Raw genomic sequence first — 19151 nt, 5'->3', positions numbered from 1 at the left:
CTTGTGGGTATGCGTTTTTCCCGATATGGGAGGTGAGCTGGGGCGGGGGACAGGGGAAGAAGAGCAAGGAGGCTGCCCCGGGCTGCGATGTGCCCGCCTCGCAGGGCCGAGAAGGCATTTCTAAGGGTTCGCAGCACTTGACCTAAAAATGGAGGAAAAAAAAAATCCTCGCCAGTGGCACGCGAAGAAAAACTTTGCCAACGTAGGCGAAGAGTGCTCTCTTTGAGTGTTGTGGAGTCTGCTGACAGTCCGGGTACTGGCGTGAGATGTCATGCCGTCTCCACAGGATGCTAACTTCCAGGCTGGCTTTCCAGCTTCGTGCGCTGTCGTGACTCTGGCTGGCAGCTCTGCAAGGGAGCCATGGAACACCCAGGGCGTAGATCTGAAGCATTTCTCTTGGGATCCCCTGTAGCCAGGTTTGCTTCTGCAGGAAGGTGGAGGTACCTTGCCACACTTGCTTTCCTCAAGAGGAGGAAATAGACTGTGTGGTTTTGGAGGCAGAGCCACATTCGCTGTAGCGTTGCATTGCACTACAGCGTTAGAGCACCTCACAGTGATGCATTGCTTCTCTGGCGTTCAGGTGGCTGCTGTTTAATGTGGGGCACAGAGCAGGAGTCCAGCAACCTGCCTGCACTAGGGAAGATACAACTCTGTGCTCAGAAAGGTCAGTCTTGTGGCAGTTGTTAGGTGACTCCCCCAGGAAAGCTGCTGCTTCTGAGGGCAAGCATACTGGCAGATGGAGACTATGCTAGAAGAACAAGGTTGTCTGTTTTCTTCACTTTGGCTGACCCACACCCTGATAGTTGGAGCATGTGAGGCTCTATGCAGTTTTCTTGAGCCCTGATTCTTTGACCCTGTTCTGATGCCTTTCCACAAAGCAGGTTTTTGCTAGCATGCTAACATGCAGATTTTTTTTTTTAAAGCTGTAAGAACCATAAGGGATCATAATAGTCTTGATTTCCGCCCCCCCCCCTTTATGTCAGAAGCTGCTGCAATGGGATATCAGCTTGTGGAAGCATTGTAACTTCTGTCTTTTTCTTCCTTTCTGTGAAACAAGCTGCTTGAAAGAGTTGTAGCTTGGTTTGAGTGTTTGTTTTTAAAACATGATGCAGAAATAAATGTCTGTGCAGTAGCAAATTCCTTGTCTCAGACAATCGTGGTCTTACTTTGTTTTGGGTTTAATATTCTACTGAAACCTGTATTTACAGTGTAAAAATTACACACTATGAATGAGCTTATCTACATTATTGATAACCTACATATAATATGATGTCTCATATTTTAGTGAAATTTATACTCTACACCTATTTCCACTTGGATGGTGACAAATCAGTGGAGTGTTACTTGTATCTAGGCTCCAGTCCCTTGTTTTGTGTTGTCTCAACAGTGGGTATGTTGTTGCTTTCCTTTTAATAAAAGCTTCGTTTCAACATGTTTCATCTTACTGCTGCTCTTTTTTTTTAACCTGCAGTGTCTTGTAACGCCTGGTTTTGCTCATAAGAGGAAAATTTTCCACATTGTGTGGAGCTGTCAGACTTTCCAAATGAAGACCTTGTTCCTCTATTCTTACAGCTGGAATAAGTGTCACATGGAGTCATCACCTGTATTTTCATCTGTACTTTTTTTGCTGAAAGTGATATAACATAAAGGGGGTTTAATTGTAGATGTGATGGTGAGTTACAGGAGCTTGTGATACTTGGATTACTGATTCTACACAGCTCTGAAAATAATTGGTCTCATTTCCAACTGATTTTTATGCATCCACTGTCAAAACAAATGCGAGCATGCTTGTTTAGCAGCCTTGTAGATTGCAAATACTAATACAGATTCCTCCTTCAAGGAGCAACATACATGGGATCTGATTGACCTGTGTTAATGCTGAGATCTTTCTGATCACTTATCTAAAAACTCTACTGATTTGGAGATGGAGGGTATCTTTGAAAAACTTGGTATTTCTCAAAGCTAGTTGATATCCACGCCTCCGTGTATGGTGTTATCTACTCACACAGCTACCATGGAACAAACAAGTGACCCAGGGCAGCACTTGTTTGAGGGGGATAATGGAATCTGGACTAACTGTGGTAGTTGGGATGGAAGAAGATCAGGGGCTGCTAGAGGAGTCCCTGGGTGAGGTCAAAGCATGAGCAGCAGTCGTTGGTTAAGCGGCTTCCTTTCAGCTTCAGTGTGAAGACTGACTTGTCTAGTTGTAACTCATGATGTACTTTCTTCCTAGAAAAGTTGGATCTGATCAAAATACTTCAGATTTGCATGTTACAGTAACTGCTAACACTTGTCTCTTTTGGCATGTTGCATGTAACAGAATTGCTCAAAGATGAGACAGGGTGTTAGTGTGTATAAACAATGTGAAAAACACAACTGGAACTAGGCTAGGATGTTAAGAGACTGAAAAGCTACTTTATTCTGTCTCCGATAAAGACAGAAGCAGACCTAAAATGCTTGGCACTGGGTCACTTCAACTGCCAGGCCTTAGGCTGTGCAGGAGATATGCACAGGCTTTTTTTTAGGATTCATAATGGCTTGTGAAGAAAGCTTTTCAGAATAATAGAGGCATAGAAAATAGATGGTTAGTAGTGTTCCAGTTCATTTTTCTGTGGGAAACAAGAGCTTTCCTTATAGTACACACTGTTTCTCTTGCTGCTCTGTCAAGCCTGGTCCAGGTCAATCAGTGTTTTGGCTGCCATTAAGAAGGTGCATTGATGTGCTGGATCCAGTGTGCAGTGGAGAACACACTCATGTCACTGAAATTGGTATGTTTCTGTCTTGGACTGTCTGTAATTGTGTGCCTTGGGGCAGCTGGCAGAGAGGTGTCTCTGCTTATTCTGCTTCTTGAGCTGCTACGAGCTATCCCAGTGGCACTAACTTGTTTAAGGTGTAAGCTGTGTCTTGCAGTAAGGGAGGGACGGGACACTTGCATAGCTCTGCCAGCAAATCTCTAGTATCCACCTGGCTTTATGGTTTGCCATATCCTGTCATTGAAATACCATTGCACCCAACCTTCAATATATGACAGTCCCTGAAGTGTTTATGTACTGTCTAAAGCGATTTGCAGTGCGACACATCTGAGCAGACAGTATACAAACCATATCATTTTGGTATCTAAAAGCTCTCCTGGTATGTTAAGTACTCAAATTTTGTTTGACTGTTCTGAGTTGTTTCCTCCTACTCTAACAAGAATGCCTTTTCAACCTCAGCAATACATCATTCTAAATTGATTGTCTGACCTCATTTTTTTTTTTGAGGGCTAATTTGATGGCATGATTGTAATTTACAAGTTAAGTAGGCTTTTGTTTTCAAGAACATGAAAACCCCTGTAATGTATCTACGTTTGATGTGGCGTTGAGCTTTGATCACATTTAATTGGAAGGGCCTGTTGGTAACTCTTCTGCTGGTGCAGAACATCTTCAGGAGAGGAGAACTGGGAGTGTAAGAGTGTGTACTGGGATCTGTAGGCAGCCAGGCAGTTGTCATGCTTCTCGGTTTGGTCTCACTCATTAAAACTTTGCAAATGAATAGCATTAACGTGTGTGACTTCTGCTTTTAAAAGCTGTGAGATGAAAAATTGCACTTCACAAGCTGTTTTCTAGCTGCTTCTCGATGACTCAACTGGATGCTGTCCCATGGAAATTGAGCATTTAGAGTGAGTGCAGTAGGTGAAGCTGGAGTGGAAGCTGCAACATGTTGTGCCGTGCTTCTTACAGGGGAAAAAAAAATAAATCTGCAGTTACATAGGAGTAACAGTGTCTTGCATTATGCAGTCCCTTCTTAGCATATTTGTTAAACTTCCTTGGGTCTGAATTTGTGGTTCAATACCAATTCATGTCGGTGGTATGGTGCTACATAGTGACAAGTTATAGCTTCATCTTTCTGTTGTGTTTGCATGCTGACACAAATAGTGGTCTACAAGCATACAGATGAGGAGATGTTCGTGTTTTACATACTGGTTTTCTGGGGAATTCAGCTGAGCTGCTCTCAGTGGATCTCAGTTTTGCAGGCAGCTAAACAGAGCAGCCAGTGTCAAGGAGAGCAGCAGTCTGAAAAGCTGGTTCTGGGTGTGCAGGGATGTCCCTGCCAGGGGTGACAACGCAGGAACAGTGTCCTGTGGTTCCATGGCACTCAGCAAGGAGGCCTGAGCTTGCAGTAAGTGGGAACTGGTGTTCAGGGTGAACTGCTTCATGTCATCAGTGAAGGACACACACGCTGTGTGTGTGTACATATGTATATGGGCCCTTACTGCAGAATGCCTGCAGCATTGTAGGTCCAAAGCCTGCCTTGTTCCTTAATCGTTTTACCCTTAATCGCGACTTGATTTTTGGTCACTACTTAAGTGTAGAGTTTAGTTGGCTTGAGAAATTACCATTTCAGGTGAATGGTGGTTTGAAATGTTGTCAGGAAAGAAGTTCCTTAATCTTCTGTGAGAAAGCTGAGCCTTTCTCTAGCCCTGGTCAGGCATAGCAGTGGCATAAGAAGGGTTGTATGGTTGCTGTACTACTGCTGTGCATATACTTTGGATTTCTCAGTGTGTTCCCTAGAGCTCTTTGTTCTTCAGCTTCCTGACAACTGTTGTAGACGTCTGGGTAATACCTACTAAAGTGGTGTGTTCACGGATGCTTGAATAAATTTGGCATTTCTACTTGTCTGGACTTGCTAATGCGCTTTTGGCATATTTGGCTCTGTAGATGGCTTCAGGTCCTCTGATTCAGTATAATGGCAACAATTCCAAATCTTTGGGATAATTAAACAGTGTGGTTCATGCTGAAGAATTCAACTGAAAAATAGGTAGTACACAGCTTTCCTCTCTTCACTGGCTCCAAATACTTTGCTGAGAGTTTGCTTTTAATCTGCATTATTTACAAGTCACTTAATGCTTGTCTCATAATTTTCTCATCTGTCTGTTTTCCTCTCTTATTTATCTTGTTTGTTGTTCTTCTCTTGGGGCACCATTTTTTGTAAATGCAGATTTTGACTTCTCTTGATAGTTAAGGCTTGAGGTCTGACTTCTCTGTCAGATGAAAATGCAGGTGTGCTGTGGATAGCATGGGAAATTACAGGGGTTTTATCCCTTTAACCCTCTTCAGAACTGGGTTCAAATACTGATGAAGTTAGCTGGCTTAGGTAGCAGTCTCATACAGTGAACAGCGATGTTTTTTTGGCAGACAGCTGTAGTTATACACATTGTGCAAGGCAAACTGTGCCATCAGGACCCCCTTGAGAAGTATACTTCACACAGAAGCCTGGCAAAATTTCAGCATAGTACCCTTAGCAATTGACTTCCTTTTAAGCGTGCTGTCCTAGGTTATTAAGTATGATTGCAAAGTGCATGCTGTTTATTGAGGCTAACAGAAGTGCTTACTACCTAAGAAGCAAATTCTGAGTTAAATGTCAAGTGTGAAGAATTGAGGAAAAGCCAAAGGACAGCTTGGGTGGCCCAAGAGCATGAGATCTGAGACCCAGGAAGAGACCTTACCAGGATGCAACGATTTGCTTCTCATAAGGGTCACAGACTTGTTATTGGGGTGCAAAAGGACCTCTCGGGATTGTCAAGTTCAGTCCTCACTGTTCAGAGCAGACTTCTCGGGACTGTGTCTATTTGGGTTTTGAATATCTCCAGTGGTGGAGGCTTCAAAACCTCTCAGGGCAACCTGTTTCAGTGCTTGGTAACTCACAGTAAAAAAAGCCACTTTGTATGCTTAAGTGGAGTTTCCTATATTTCAATTTGCATCTGCTGCCTCTTGTTCTTTCGCTGGATACCACTGTGTAGGCTCTGGTTGAGTCTTTACATTCCCCCTCACTTTTCCATCTCACCAGGTATTTTTGGAAATGGGTATTTTTGTGGACAAAGGCTTCTGTTTTATTTGAAGCTGGAAGAGATATGTGCTGTAAGGTTGTGTGACACTGGGAGAAGAACAAATGAGATTCTGGAAGGTGCAGAGGGCCTCTAGAAATGGGCAATAAGTGATTTAATGTTTTTCTGGCTTCAAAATGTATGGTATATATGTAGAGTGATTCCTTGTGATGTTTTAACTGAAACTCTGTCAAAAATACAGCTTCTTGCTTTGATCTGCAAACACCTTCACTCCGGAGTTGTCTCCAGTTCCCAATTTTTAGAAGTATTTGCTCTGAGTTTCCCAGTAAGCTGTAGTAGAGGTATTTTTGCCCACGTCTTTTGTTCCTAGATTTGCTTATTTTCCTGTTAATAGCTCTGTTTACAAGCATCCGCTGAGCAGTTTTGCAATATGTTAATGTCAGTCCTAAAGTCTGAGTGTGAATTGGACCGTTCAGTTTGGGGCTATAGACATCTTGCCCCAAAGTGACCTTTACAGTAAAAGGAGGGCTGGAAACGGGTGACAGCTCTGGCTGTGGCTCCTGGATACATGGAGAGCAGTTAGGAGCAGTCATGTGAAACCTCTGTTGTTTACCTCTGATAATGACTTCCTCGTTTCAGCCTTTCCAAAAAGAGATGGTGCTCATTTGTTTTCCTGTTCAAGAGAAAGATCTCTTCTTAATGAGCAGTGTAATTACACACAGCAGCGCCTGTTTCTCTGATTTGTTTTGACAGTTTAAGTGTGCTGAGGTAAGTCCTAACTGATTAATTAATATATTATTTTAAATCAGTGCAAATCTCTTCTTAGCAGTAAATGCGTGGCGGGACCTAAGTGTGACTACTTCAGGAGGTGTTGGTGCGGAGCCATTGGATTGCTGATGTGGTTTTGGCTTATGTTGCCTGTGTCTCACAGCCAGAGCTCTCTATACACATTGGTGCTCTAAGACTTTTCATTGTGAGGGGTTATTTCAGCTCCCTTTGCAAAATTCGGCAATCAAATTGCCTCAAGGAGAACTTTCCCTTAATTCTTCTTTTTACTCTGCAGTTTTCTGTGCCTTAGACCTTGCTTGTTCTGCTTTCATTGATGTGAGAAGCATGAAAGGAGAGCAATCTATAAAGTTAACAACATATCATTTGTGGAAAATCCTATCCGCACTACAATGGACTTGGCAGACGCATTTTGGATTCAAGTTAGGGTTTTTTAATATTTCAGCACTATGTATCCATATGGTATGATGTTCAACTAATTAACATAGATATTTATGTGATAACTTACTAGCTAAGATTCACTCTAGATGGTATGATGAAAAACACTTCCCAATTAAGTTTCAGCAGCTGCAGTAAATGTGTTTCTTCTGGACAAATCGATACTTTATTTGAACTGAGCTGACTTAATTTATCTAACCTCTTGTGATTTATCTTACTCATTTTTGACAGAGGAAGTCATGGTAGTGGTTATACAAAATGCTTTTTGCTGTCCTATGCTTAATTAATTGCAACAGTGATTTTTTTTTTTCACCCCCCCTTACAGAAAAAGATGGCAAAGCCTTTCATCCAACATATGAAGAAAAACTCAAACTTGTGGCACTGCACAAGCAGGTTCTGCTGGGACCTTACAACCCTGACACTTGCCCTGAAGTTGGATTCTTTGATGTGCTGGGGAATGATAGAAGGTAAACGGGCTAGTGTTCTGGCTGGTTTTAACTCTGCTTTTCCTGTCTGGAGAAAATATCATCCAATTTCAGTAACAGAAAGAAAAGTATGTGGGTTGCATCAATGCGTGTGTATGGTAGTGGAAAGGGAGAGTGGCCTCTTCAAATACATCTTAGAAATCTGAGTCACGGTTCAGTAAAGGAGCTAACAGAACATCACTGGGGTTTTTTTAAACCATGTTAGGAAGACCTGTTGTGCCCAGTGTCCAATTCCTCATAGCAGTTTAAGACTTGGTTAGCTTAGCTTTAATGTGCAGATCCGTGTTTCAGCCTAACGCCACCCCAGTGGCCTAACTCCACCCACCACCAGGCCTTTTGTAATTGGTAACAGCATTCACCATAGCTTTTGTTAATACCAAAGATAACTTCTGAAATCGGATATCTTGTGCATTCAAACTCTGCCCAAATGTCATCAAAATTTATCCAGTCTCAGGCACGTCTCTTGTATTGCTTGCAGTTCAGGTGGCAGTTCTCATGTTGCTATTTTTAGCTGTGAAGACAATGTGCAACCCAGCACTGGCTTCTCAGAGCTGGACCCAGTGCACTGCTTTTGCCCAAATGGATATAGCTTTCCTTTAGGAAGAACCAGGCTGTTGCATTCAACTGACTGAAGCACTGTAATTGATGGTTGTTACCATCTTTGTTCATCCAGGAAAATGCATGCTTTTCCCCCCACAAACTAGACTGTAAGAAGGGTGAAAAATACTTCAGGTTCATTTGTAGCTGGGAAGTTCTTGGACGTAGCTCAGAATTTGAAGTAAGGTCAATGATATGTGTGACATTTTATATAAAAAACAGACGTAGTTTAGTCTGTTCGAAGGGGTTTTTCTGGTGCAGGCAGAAGAGAGCACTAAAACCTACAGGTTTAAGGTCTATCTTTGAATGAGGAAAAGGTTGTTGGTTCTCTGAAACTGCATGTGATAAAGTTTGGTCCCTGGTCTCCCAACCTTTTTATTTTTTTTTCCTTTGCTGGGTTCTCAGAGTTCACTACTGACTTGAATAGAATTAAGTCTTCTGTTATTTCAGCTGATTTTTCTCTCTCAGGAAGGAATGGGCTGCCCTTGGAAACATGTCAAAGCAAAAAGCTATGACAGAATTTGTTAAGCTCCTGAATAGGTGCTGCCACTTGTTTTCAACATATGTCACTTCCCACAAGATAGAGAAAGAAGAACAAGAAAAAAAAAGGTAATGTTTGAGTCCTTTGGTGTTGGAGTATATTGAGTGTCTAACTCTTGACAATGTCACAGCTAGCTTAGGTTGAAGTAATCTTGGGAAGAGAAATGCTTGAAGTTTAGGTGCCTGTGGTGCCATTTGATCTCTTCAAGCCTTTTTACTTTGCCAGTGATAAATGATTGTTTCTGAGGTGAAGACACCTAGAATATAAGGAGCTTTTTAAATTTTGCTGATACTGTGATCTGTTTAAGAAATACATGCTTCATAAAATGTCTGCCCTGGTTTGTCTGTAAACTAAATGTATACAGGACATGAAATTGTCAGGTGCTTTAAACTCCCCTTCTAGTATGAGTTAGAAACTTGACAAAAGCTATCTTCTACTATCATTTATGTATCATGTGATTATTAAGCCATTACAGTATCCATGTAATTACTGAACATATATTAAAGCTTAGAAGATGAGTTTAAGGTTTCCAGGCAATTGTTTCTACTGCTCTCTGTTAAGGATAGTATAGTAATAGGTTAGAATGAATATCAGATTACAATTCAGAGTTTACACTTGTCATACTGCACAATGCAGCAAAACTAAACAGTAATATGCGTTCCTCTTGTGTCCAGTAAGACACTTCTCCAGTCAAATTGAAGTGAGAGGAGATGGTACCAAACAAGAAGCCTTACTGGGCAGGCAAAAGGCAGGTTACAGCATGCTGAAAATAACTCATCCTAGGATTTTAGGAATGCTGCAATAGCTTATTGAGTGGATGTTGCAGAAGAGAAGAGGAAGAACGAAGGAGGCGTGAAGAAGAGGAGCGTGAGCGTTTACAAAAAGAAGAAGAAAAACGTAGGCGAGAAGAGGAGGAAAGACTGAGGAGAGAAGAAGAAGAGAGGAGGAGAATAGAGGAGGAGCGACTTCGGATGGAACAACAGAAGTGAGTAGCTGAAACAAACAACACTTCAAAGGAAATAACTGCCTTGCACTTGAGACACTTGTATCTATTTCTTTAAATAGTTGTGCTAGAATTGAATACCTGAATTTCAGAGCACTTGAGTCTCGCAGTGACATTTGCATCTTTACTTGAGAGACACAGTTTGCAGAGAATATATCCTAATCTGTTACTGCATGCAGCCTTCTCATATGAAAGTGCCAGAGAAGCTTGCTTTGAAGAGAAACTATTTAGGAGTTTGTGGGTTCAAGGGCTGCACCTCGTGAAAGCCTGTGGCTCTGCTTCTTAAATTATTAATGCTGCACTCATTCAACTGAGCAGAGTGAAGTGTCCAACTGGAAGTGTTGTTTGAACTGTGACTTGCAGTCATTGGATCTTTGCAGCTTTTTAAATGGAGTTCAAAATTCATATTCAAATGCACTTAACCTCTGTAGCCTGAATGAAATTGTTTATTTAGAATACACAGTTCTAGTTATATTTCATTGTTACCATCACATCCAGGTGCTGAAAACATGGATCTAGGTTTGCACATGTAATGTTTATGACAGCACTAGATCATGAAAGCTGTTCCACACTTGTCAGCAGCCATTTTCCATAACAAAAGTGTCTCTGCAGGGGGTGTCTAAAGTAGATCCTGCACTTTCTAGGTAGTGGATTTCAGACGGCAACAAATAATTAATCCACAAGTTTTACTGTTTGTTTAATGTGGTGAGAAATGGAGAAATGTATAATAGACATAAATGAACAGTGAATACAATAAAAATGTTGCACAGGACTTAAGAAGTTGCCTTAAAGTTAACATTTTTCTTTTTACATTATCAGTTGTGTATTTAGTGTTTGTAGAAGGTTACAGAGATAGAGATTAGACAGAAAAGGAATGAGGATACATAGATACAGGCCAAGTGTATCTAACTGATCATAGTTTGCTGAGGAGCAGTAAATCTTGCCCTTTTGGGTACAAACTAGTCTAATAGCTTTTAGAGGATTATTTTTGGGGAAGGAAAAAGAATTACTGCTTGTAATCACTCATGTGATACTTTTTTCTTCCTCTGAAGCATTGCTAACTGATGGATGTAACATATGAGACAAAATGAACCCTGGATCTAGTTAGTAGTTTTAATGTGTAGTTTGTTTGCCCTTTGGTGAGATAAGGAAAACTGAGCCTGTGCATAAGTAACCCGTGTGTTCCTCCTGAAGTTTCAGCAGTTGAGTTTATTGGAGGCACAGATGCCCTATTTGGCAGCAAATTTTTCATTCTTGAATTAGGCCTCAGTTACTCGTGTTTTTTATATGTTTATTTACTGTCCTGGGAAATTAAGACAGTAATGTGGTGTATTCTTAGATTTACCAGAAAGCATTGCCGTGCTGTACCACAGCAGGTCTATTCTTATCAATATTTGTAGAAGGGCTGCTAGAATGATGGTTTCTGCATGTTTTCTGGAGGAACCAAATGTAGCTTTTTTCCCTTTCTAGTTTGAAAAATTTAGTCACATATTTTTCTAGCACTACCTCTTTATCAGACTACGGACTGAGAATTATGTAAGAGCTCTTGGGTTTCTTTAACACCTGATGTTTTCAGACATTGGGTAGAAATAGTTGCTCCCTTCTTTATACTCTCAGCACGTTTTAGGCAAAATTCACATTTACGTTACCTCTGGGCTCTCTGCTCTGTTATATAGATGTGTGTTAGTTGTTTTTTTTTTTTTTGCGGGAATTGAATTAACTGTCTTTGAGGCCACTTAAATCATTTAAGTGCAGGGATTTCCCCAGTACCCTTAGCTGCTTGTAATCTTTCTACTCTCCTCCCTCCAATGTAGGCAACAGATAATGGCAGCACTGAACTCCCAGACTGCCATTCAGTTCCAGCAGTACGCAGCCCAGCAGTATCCAGGCAACTATGAACAGCAGCAAATTCTAATTCGGCAGCTCCAGGAACAGCATTATCAGCAATACATGCAGCAGTTGTATCAAGTCCAGCTTGCACAGCAACAGGTACGGCCAACCAGCTGAGAAACTTAGGTTTTTGTGTCTCTAGAAGGTATTAACTTGTCTGTTGTCATATCCTTGAAAAGATGTTTGCTGTAAGGAAAGATAGTGTCTTAGTGACTAACACTGCTTCAGATGCAAACACCAGAGCCCTGTTATTAGTCTTTTTGTGTAGTTTCCTAAAGCAGCTGTTAGCTAAGAAAATTCTAAGCAGCCTTTATTAATTTTTCATTCTATATTATTCCTGGAGACGAAATGTGCTCTGCTGCAGCATCTGTTGCGTGTGTAATTTAATGGGGTGGATACCAGTGCATCTGAAGCACAAACAAACCAGTTCAAGTTACTCTCCATGTAGGTATCGCACCTGAAGATCTGTGCAGAGCAGGAGGCTTTGGTCAGCCATGTGTTTCCAGCTGAACATGCATGAAGCACTGTCACACCACTACTGGGTTTGAGATTGCTCCTCCCTGTCAACTTGAGCACTGCTGACTTCTCTCTCCTGCATCTATTGTCTGACATCAGTCTCTAATCAAGATGCTTGCCTGCAACAGACTGCTTGTGATTTGGGTGGGAGGACAGACTTTCATATTTCTGCTAGCAACAGGTGACAGTAGTATATTACTTCTTCACAAGGCTTTTGTGCCTGGGCTTGAAAGGCTACTTTTCTGTATAGAGGAATCTTGTATCTCTGGCACGTGTGCTGTATTCATAGCTCAAGCTATTTTAAAGTTCAAGGATGTCCATCTGTAACTGTCTTAAACAGGTGTAAGCCAGCCTTCAGACTCTAGTATGCCTGACCTCTCTGGCCAGGACCCAAGTCTTAAATGGCCTATAGCTGCCAGCCTGAGGTCTGTTGTTTTTGAACTAAAAACTTGAAATTCAGTAACTAATTTCCTGTTAAGTCGTCTGTATTTTGATGATGCTGATGCCCTCAGCAAAGAACTGTCCAAGGAAGGAAGCCATGTGAACCTCAAAGTTCAACAAGGCCAAGTGCAAGGTCCTGTAGCTGGGCTGGGGCAGTCCCCAGTTTCAGTGCAGACTGGGCTGTGAATGGATTGAGAGCAGCCCTGCAGAGATGGACTTGGGAATACTGGTGGATGAAAAACTGGGTATGAGCTGCATAAAAAGAAGTGTAGCCAGAAGGTTGAGGGAGGGAGGGAAGTGTTTCTCCCCTTCTACTCAGCTTTCATGAGACCCTACCTAGCGTTCCATATCCACCTCTGGGCTCTCCAGTACAAGAAAGACATGGACCTGTTAGAGTGGGTCCAGAGTAGGCCCACAGTAATGATCAGAGGGCTGGAGCACTTCTCCTTTGAAGAAAGGCAGAGAGATCTGGGGTTGTTCAGCCTGGAGAAGAGAAAGCTCTGGGGAAACCTTATTGCAGCCTTTCAATACTTAAAGGGGCCTTATAAGAAAGACAAGGGAAGACCTTTTCAGCAGGGCCTGTAGTGGCCGGATAATGGGACAGTGGTTTTAATCTGAGAGAGTGTAGGTTTAGATTGGACATAAGGAAGGTTGTTGGTTTTTTTGTGTGTGTTTTGTTGGTTTTTTGTGTGTGGTTTTTTTTTTTTTTTACGATGAGAGTGGTCAGACACTGGATCAGGTTGCCCAGAGGAGTTGTGGATGCCTCATCACTGGAAGTGTTTGAGGTCAGGTTGAATGGGGCTTTGGCCTGATCTAGAGAAAAATGTCCCTGCCAAACCAAATCATGATTCAATGGGGTCAAAGTGGTATAGGAAAGTCAGAGGCTTCCTGCCCTGCTATAGTTAGTCTTAAAGCTTAATGACACTTTGGTACCAATGCTCTGGTGTCTTACTGGTAAGCAAAAGCTAAGGCTCATCAGTCTTGTCCTCAGTGCCTTCTGTAATTGATATTACTCCATTGAGACTGAGATGTAGGAGGTGCTGCTGCCAGTTTTCTTCAATGCTATCAGCACTGCCCCTTTCCGTAAGGACTGACTGCTTTCTACATGCAGAAGACTAATGCCCGCCAGGACCAGACAGAACAGCCTTTCCTTTATAGTGGCTTACAAAATAATTGTGCCGGGAAATGAAGCTTATCTTTCAGAACTCTGCTTGGACAACTCTTGTAAAGGAAAGGATGAAAAAGAAGCATTTAACAGAGCTAAAATTATGTAATTCTACTTCAGACTTTTCTGAAGACTCAGGTAGCATCTGTAACACTTCTGAGGAATAATTTCCTTTTGGTTGTCTGTAACTCAGCCGCCTTGGCATCTGTTAGTGCAGTTGAAAAGTGCTGTTCTGTCATGGTTGCTTACAGGTCAGCTCATGATATAATTAATTTTGGAAAGGCTGTATGCAGTCATTTTCTAGAAAAGTTCTTGCCACTTCACGTTGTCTCAGTGCATAGAACTGCTGTAGAAGAAAGTGGATTTGGGCAGCATCTGTACAACTGCTCAAATTTGAAACCTAACTAATGTTTGACTACACAGTTTTCATACTCGCCCAGGATACCTATATCCCATTCATTCATCACAATCATCTGCTTATTAGATTATTCTTTAAAGAATGGTATTGTCAGTTATACCTTTTCTCTGTCCCAACAAAAAAGCATATGTAGTCGCTCTGTACTGGTAACTAGGGGCAGGGGAATAAGCCTTGAAGTTAAAGGGGTGATGCATCCTGCTTGAATGCAAAAGTATTGGTGTTACCTTGCTTAATCTCATTTTAGGTGTATTTAATCCTTTGCCCAGGGACAGCATGATAAAATCTTTCAAAAGAGTCTCAGTGTGCATAAGTCATGTTCTAAAAGCAGCACATCTGAGCTTTAATAACTTTTTTCCCAGACCACTTGCAGTCCTTGTGGCTCTTACACTTCCAGCTTTCCTATTAAATAACTGCCTTTGTCAGGTGTTGTGGATTTGATAGAGAACCCTGTTGAGCAAGTTAACTCACAAATTGGCAAGTACTTAATAGACCTTAAATACTTTCAGCTCTTTTTAGACCTGGATGAGCTCATGCTAAGAACCCTTTCAGCTCACTGGTAAAAAACAGCAAACAAGTCATCAATTTCAAGTTTGAAAGAAATGTTCCAGGAGTTACTGAAATGCAGAACTTCTGTAGTTAAGTGCAAGAATTTATTGTGTGTGTCCCAATTAACTTGAAAGTCCAGTGTCTTTCTTCAGGTTGTATCTACCAGCCTAGAACAAAGTGACTTCACTTCCACTGATACTAAGCACGTGTAATTCTCACTGATTAATGTGTGCTGCTTCTGGTCTTTTGTGTCAAGGCTCCTCATGGGGTGCATGGGGAGATTTTTTTTTTTTCTGTATGCATTCTGCTGGAAGGTATAAAGGAGGTTTTACTTGACTTAATTTCTGTCATTTTAGGCAGCCTTACAAAAACAGCAGGAGGTGGTTGTGGCAGCAACAGGGACACCTCTGACTACTGCATCCAAGGTGAATGCCCCTGCCCCAGGGGACACCCCGTCTGTTAATGGGCAGGCCAGTGCACATGCAGAAAGCCCTGAAAAAGAGCTGGATTCAGAGGCTTTGGAAGAAGCACTGGAGAATGGACCAAAAGGTAGGACTAGCTAGATTCCTTCATTAAAGAAAAAAAAAAAAAAGCAAATGCCTTTCTTAGGATTCAGATGTCTTAAGTATGGTCACTACAGCTCTTTGCTTGGCTTCATTGGGCTGTGCAAGAGCTAAGTTTGATTCATGTGTCCAGTTTTTCTGATGGGAAAACAATATTGCACAGACAAAACTCAACTTTGGGGAGTGGAAAAGAGGAAGCAGCAAAAGTATTTCAAGTTAAGTGGATGGGATCCTGAACATCCTTTCACTCTCGACTTGAAGGAAAGGAGCATAAGAGTTATAGCAGAAAGCTGTTCTGTACAGAAATATGTTCCAACTTACTTGAACTTGGCTCAGAACTGAGTGTTGATTTAGCCTCGCAGTTTAAAAAAAACGAACAAAAAAACCCACACACAAAAAAAACCCCAAAAGCCAAATCTTTCTTACTCTCTGAATGCTGTCCTGTCTGTAGCTTAGCCCTGTCCTGTGTGCAGTCTGGACTGCTGTCCCCTCCTACTTCCCACCTTCTTCAGACAGCTTCTAGGAAGCTGTGGAAGTGGTGCAGGAAAAGTAGCCTCTTAGAAGCTCTCATCTCCAGTATTTCTGGGTGTTACCTCTGTACTTTCATCCAGAATCAGTAGTCCTCAAAAGACTTGCTTGGATACCAGTACAGAACCAACACTAGCATGGTCCCTGTCTGCATGAGGTGTTGTTCAGTTATTTTAGTCAATATTTGATAATTTCTAGACAAATCCACAGTCTCTGGTTATGTTCTGTGCAATGCAACCCTGTCACCTGTAGCAGCACAACTGTCTTCTGAGTCTTTTCTGCATAAGCATTATTGGTTTAAATGTTGTGGATGGATGAACTGGTAGGATAAGTGTGCACTGCATTTCATGCAAGTTTCAACTGTGAAAAAGATGCTTCTTCAGTAAAAAAAAAGATAACTTGGAAGCAACTCTGATACTTGTGGTTCTCAAGTGCCCCTAAGGTACACTTAAGTAGCATAAAGAGCTGAAACAAAGCTTAACTGGAGCATTTCCTCCTCTGTCTCCAGATTCTGTTCCAGTGATAGCTGCCCCATCAATGTGGACACGACCTCAGATTAAAGACTTCAAGGAAAAAATCCGGCAGGATGCAGACTCTGTGATCACAGTGGGTCGGGGAGAAGTGGTTACCGTTAGAGTACCAACTCACGAAGAGGGTTCTTACCTCTTTTGGGAGTTTGCTACAGACAATTATGACATTGGTTTTGGGGTGTATTTTGAATGGACAGATTCCCCGAATACTGCAGTCAGTGTGCATGTCAGCGAATCCAGTGATGATGAGGATGAAGAAGAAGGTAAGGATGCTTATTTATATAAACTTATTCATGTAAGTCCTGCTGATCTTGCCATGGGGGAAAACCCAACTGATTGTCTTGTATCATCTCCTAGTTCCCCCAACTTCCATCTAGCTGGAGTCTTGTCTTCAATTCTGAATAGGAAGTGCAATTCTGAAAGTAACTTCAGTCACCTCATTTGGTCACAGATAGGTTAGAACAGTTAAGGGTAGGGAAATCCTTATTCCTAAGCTTTACTTACTTCTTAGTGTGCCTTCTTGTCCAATTCAGCTATTGAGTAAGCTAGACTGAAACCATAGTAGAGCATAGTGGATCTGCTTACTGAAAAACCTCTAAGAAAAATCCTGCCAGGCTGTTCCTGAACTTTTTCTACGGAGGAAGTTTCCTTGAGGCTTCAGCAAAACAACTTAAAAGAGCCATTTCTCATAGTGGCTAGGACACAGCTCCCAGCCTTTACCTACAGGGGAGTTTAGCATACCATCAGAAAAAAATGGTTTGAAATGAGCTTAAGAGGGACTGCTCTGACATAGGAAGCAGTGGCCTTCTGGATATTACTACTAAGTGATCAATAGTAGTAAATCAGGTCAGCAGCAGTCAATGCGGTAATGTCTTAGTGAAAACTGGAGCTTGGCATCTCTACAAACGGCCCCAGCAGTGCTGGGGAACGTGGGTGTGGTGAGCTTTAACATCAAACTCTAAAATTGAAATAAAGTGAGCATGCTTCCTGTTCCTCCCACTTTTGAATGCTTTAGCCACAGCCTTGGTATGAACCCCTTTGAGCCACCTAATTTCTAACCTAACAAAGAGTGCTTTGTCCACTACAGATCAGTCTGACTTTCTCTTGTAAAGCATCCACCAGTGTTAACTGATGCCTTTTTTTAATTCTTTGCAGAAAATGCAAGCAGCGAAGAAAAAGCCAAAAAGAATGCCAACAAGCCTCAGCTAGATGAAATAGTGCCTGTGTACAGACGAGACTGTCATGAAGAAGTGTATGCTGGCAGCCACCAGTACCCAGGGAGAGGAGTTTATCTCCTTAAATTTGACAACTCCTACTCTCTATGGAGGTCAAAAACAGTTTACTACAGAGTTTATTATACTAGATAAAGGTGTGGCTGTGTCTGAGGCTGGGCTGTGCAGAAGATGTCATTTTATTTGGAATTTTCTTCAAGCATAATGGATCCTTTTGAGTCTGTGTTTTATCCTGTCTGTATCTATATGGTTTGTGTGAACTTTAACAAGTAGACACTGGGATCTTCCTGCTCCATGACACTAATGCATATTGCATTGGGCTTAACACAGGATCTCCCCAGCTCTTTTGGGTATTGGAGTTAACCGATGGAAGTCATTGGCTCCAGTGCTAAGATCACATCAGTTGCATTTGTTAAAGCCTCATGAAAAACGGGGAGGGAGTTGCTGGCTCACTGGCTGGGTGATCTGATGTTTCCAGGTCTGGATGCTTTGAGTAACTTGTTAATGGTTAATTTAAAGGTCCCATCAATAACTGGTAGATTTGGATGCAGTTTGCTGTGTAGCAAGTTTCTTAACTGTAATTGAATGTCAGATTTTTACACCATTAAAAACTTGAAATTTGAAGTTGATGCAGTTTAGAAACAAGTTGTCTCACTTGTGTCCTCATCGAAGAAGAAACACTCAGTTCCTTAAACCAGTGTAGTGGCTAAGACAAGGATGAGCAGCATCCTGAAAGTACAGCAAATAACCTCTTCTGAAGAGTAAGCTGAATGACAATTAAAAGCATATGTAACAAAAAGAACCTTAATCTCTGCCCTGCTGCTAACCATAGAATTAAAAAGTCATTTTTGAGGCAATTGACTTTGAACCAGGGCACAAACTATTTCTAAGTTTGGTGGGTTTTTAATGGGGTAGACTTTAAAAACAAAAGTGTATGTACAAACCTGAAACTAGTTTTCTGCACAATGTTCTGGTTTGTCTGTTTTTGTAAAACCTGAATAAGCACGTTGTGCAGCTGAAGAACAGTAAAGTTACTTTGATAAAGTATAGGAGTCAATGTTGCACTAGTTACGGAAATCACTGCCAGTCCATTTTAGTCTGAACTGGTGATACTTTGGTGCAAACTTTCTGCTTTAATCGCTGTTTGCAGAAAACCAGAGTGCACATACAGATACTTAATGTAGCTTTAATCTCAGTTTCATATGGTATGGTTGGAGCATTTCATACTTTGTGTAGTGGAAGGATGCAGGTGTCTGACTTGAGACTGCAGTAGGAACGGGCTCTCCTTGGAGCCCTGCACCCCAGGGGTGATGCGTTGTGATGGCAACTTGCGTAAGTGCTCTCTGCATGGGTAATGCACTTTGCTACTGAAAGAAAATGGTTACTTTGGGTCTGTCGGATCAAGTTCTTGCAGTAAAACTTCCATGAGACAGCCATGATTCGCTGCGGCATGTACAGTTCTATGGCAAATGATGCTGAGTTTGCGGGATTTGTGTGAATAATCAGTTTGTACATACATGATACTTTATTTTTCTCATACCAACCATGGAGATACTTTTCTTAGAGTGCTTAACTTGTCATCTTGCGCTTGGTTCAGCAACACCATACCAGCTTATAGCTAGTTAGTGCTGCTTTACCCAAAAACACT

The 19151-nt window shown here is 41.7% G+C and overlaps 1 protein-coding gene across 1 annotated transcript; it reads left to right on the top strand.

Moving 5' to 3' along the window:
* The first annotated feature begins 2060 nt into the window (after window positions 1–2060).
* Window positions 2061–18130, top strand: ACBD3 (acyl-CoA binding domain containing 3). Its single transcript, XM_010186040.1, has 8 exons — window positions 2061–2127; window positions 7374–7515; window positions 8599–8739; window positions 9498–9656; window positions 11489–11663; window positions 15007–15199; window positions 16250–16534; window positions 17427–18130. Exons 1-8 carry the CDS (start codon window positions 2061–2063, stop codon window positions 17636–17638), a joined length of 1374 nt encoding a protein of 457 aa, XP_010184342.1. The 3' UTR covers window positions 17639–18130.
* Window positions 18131–19151: the final 1021 nt, after the last annotated feature.

Source organism: Mesitornis unicolor, unplaced genomic scaffold (assembly GCF_000695765.1).
Source record: "Mesitornis unicolor isolate BGI_N332 unplaced genomic scaffold, ASM69576v1 scaffold29006, whole genome shotgun sequence".
In the NCBI taxonomy this organism is placed as follows: Eukaryota; Metazoa; Chordata; class Aves; order Mesitornithiformes; family Mesitornithidae; genus Mesitornis; species Mesitornis unicolor.
The sequence above is the reverse complement of the archived record's forward strand: the minus strand, read 5'-3'. Positions and strand labels throughout refer to the sequence as shown.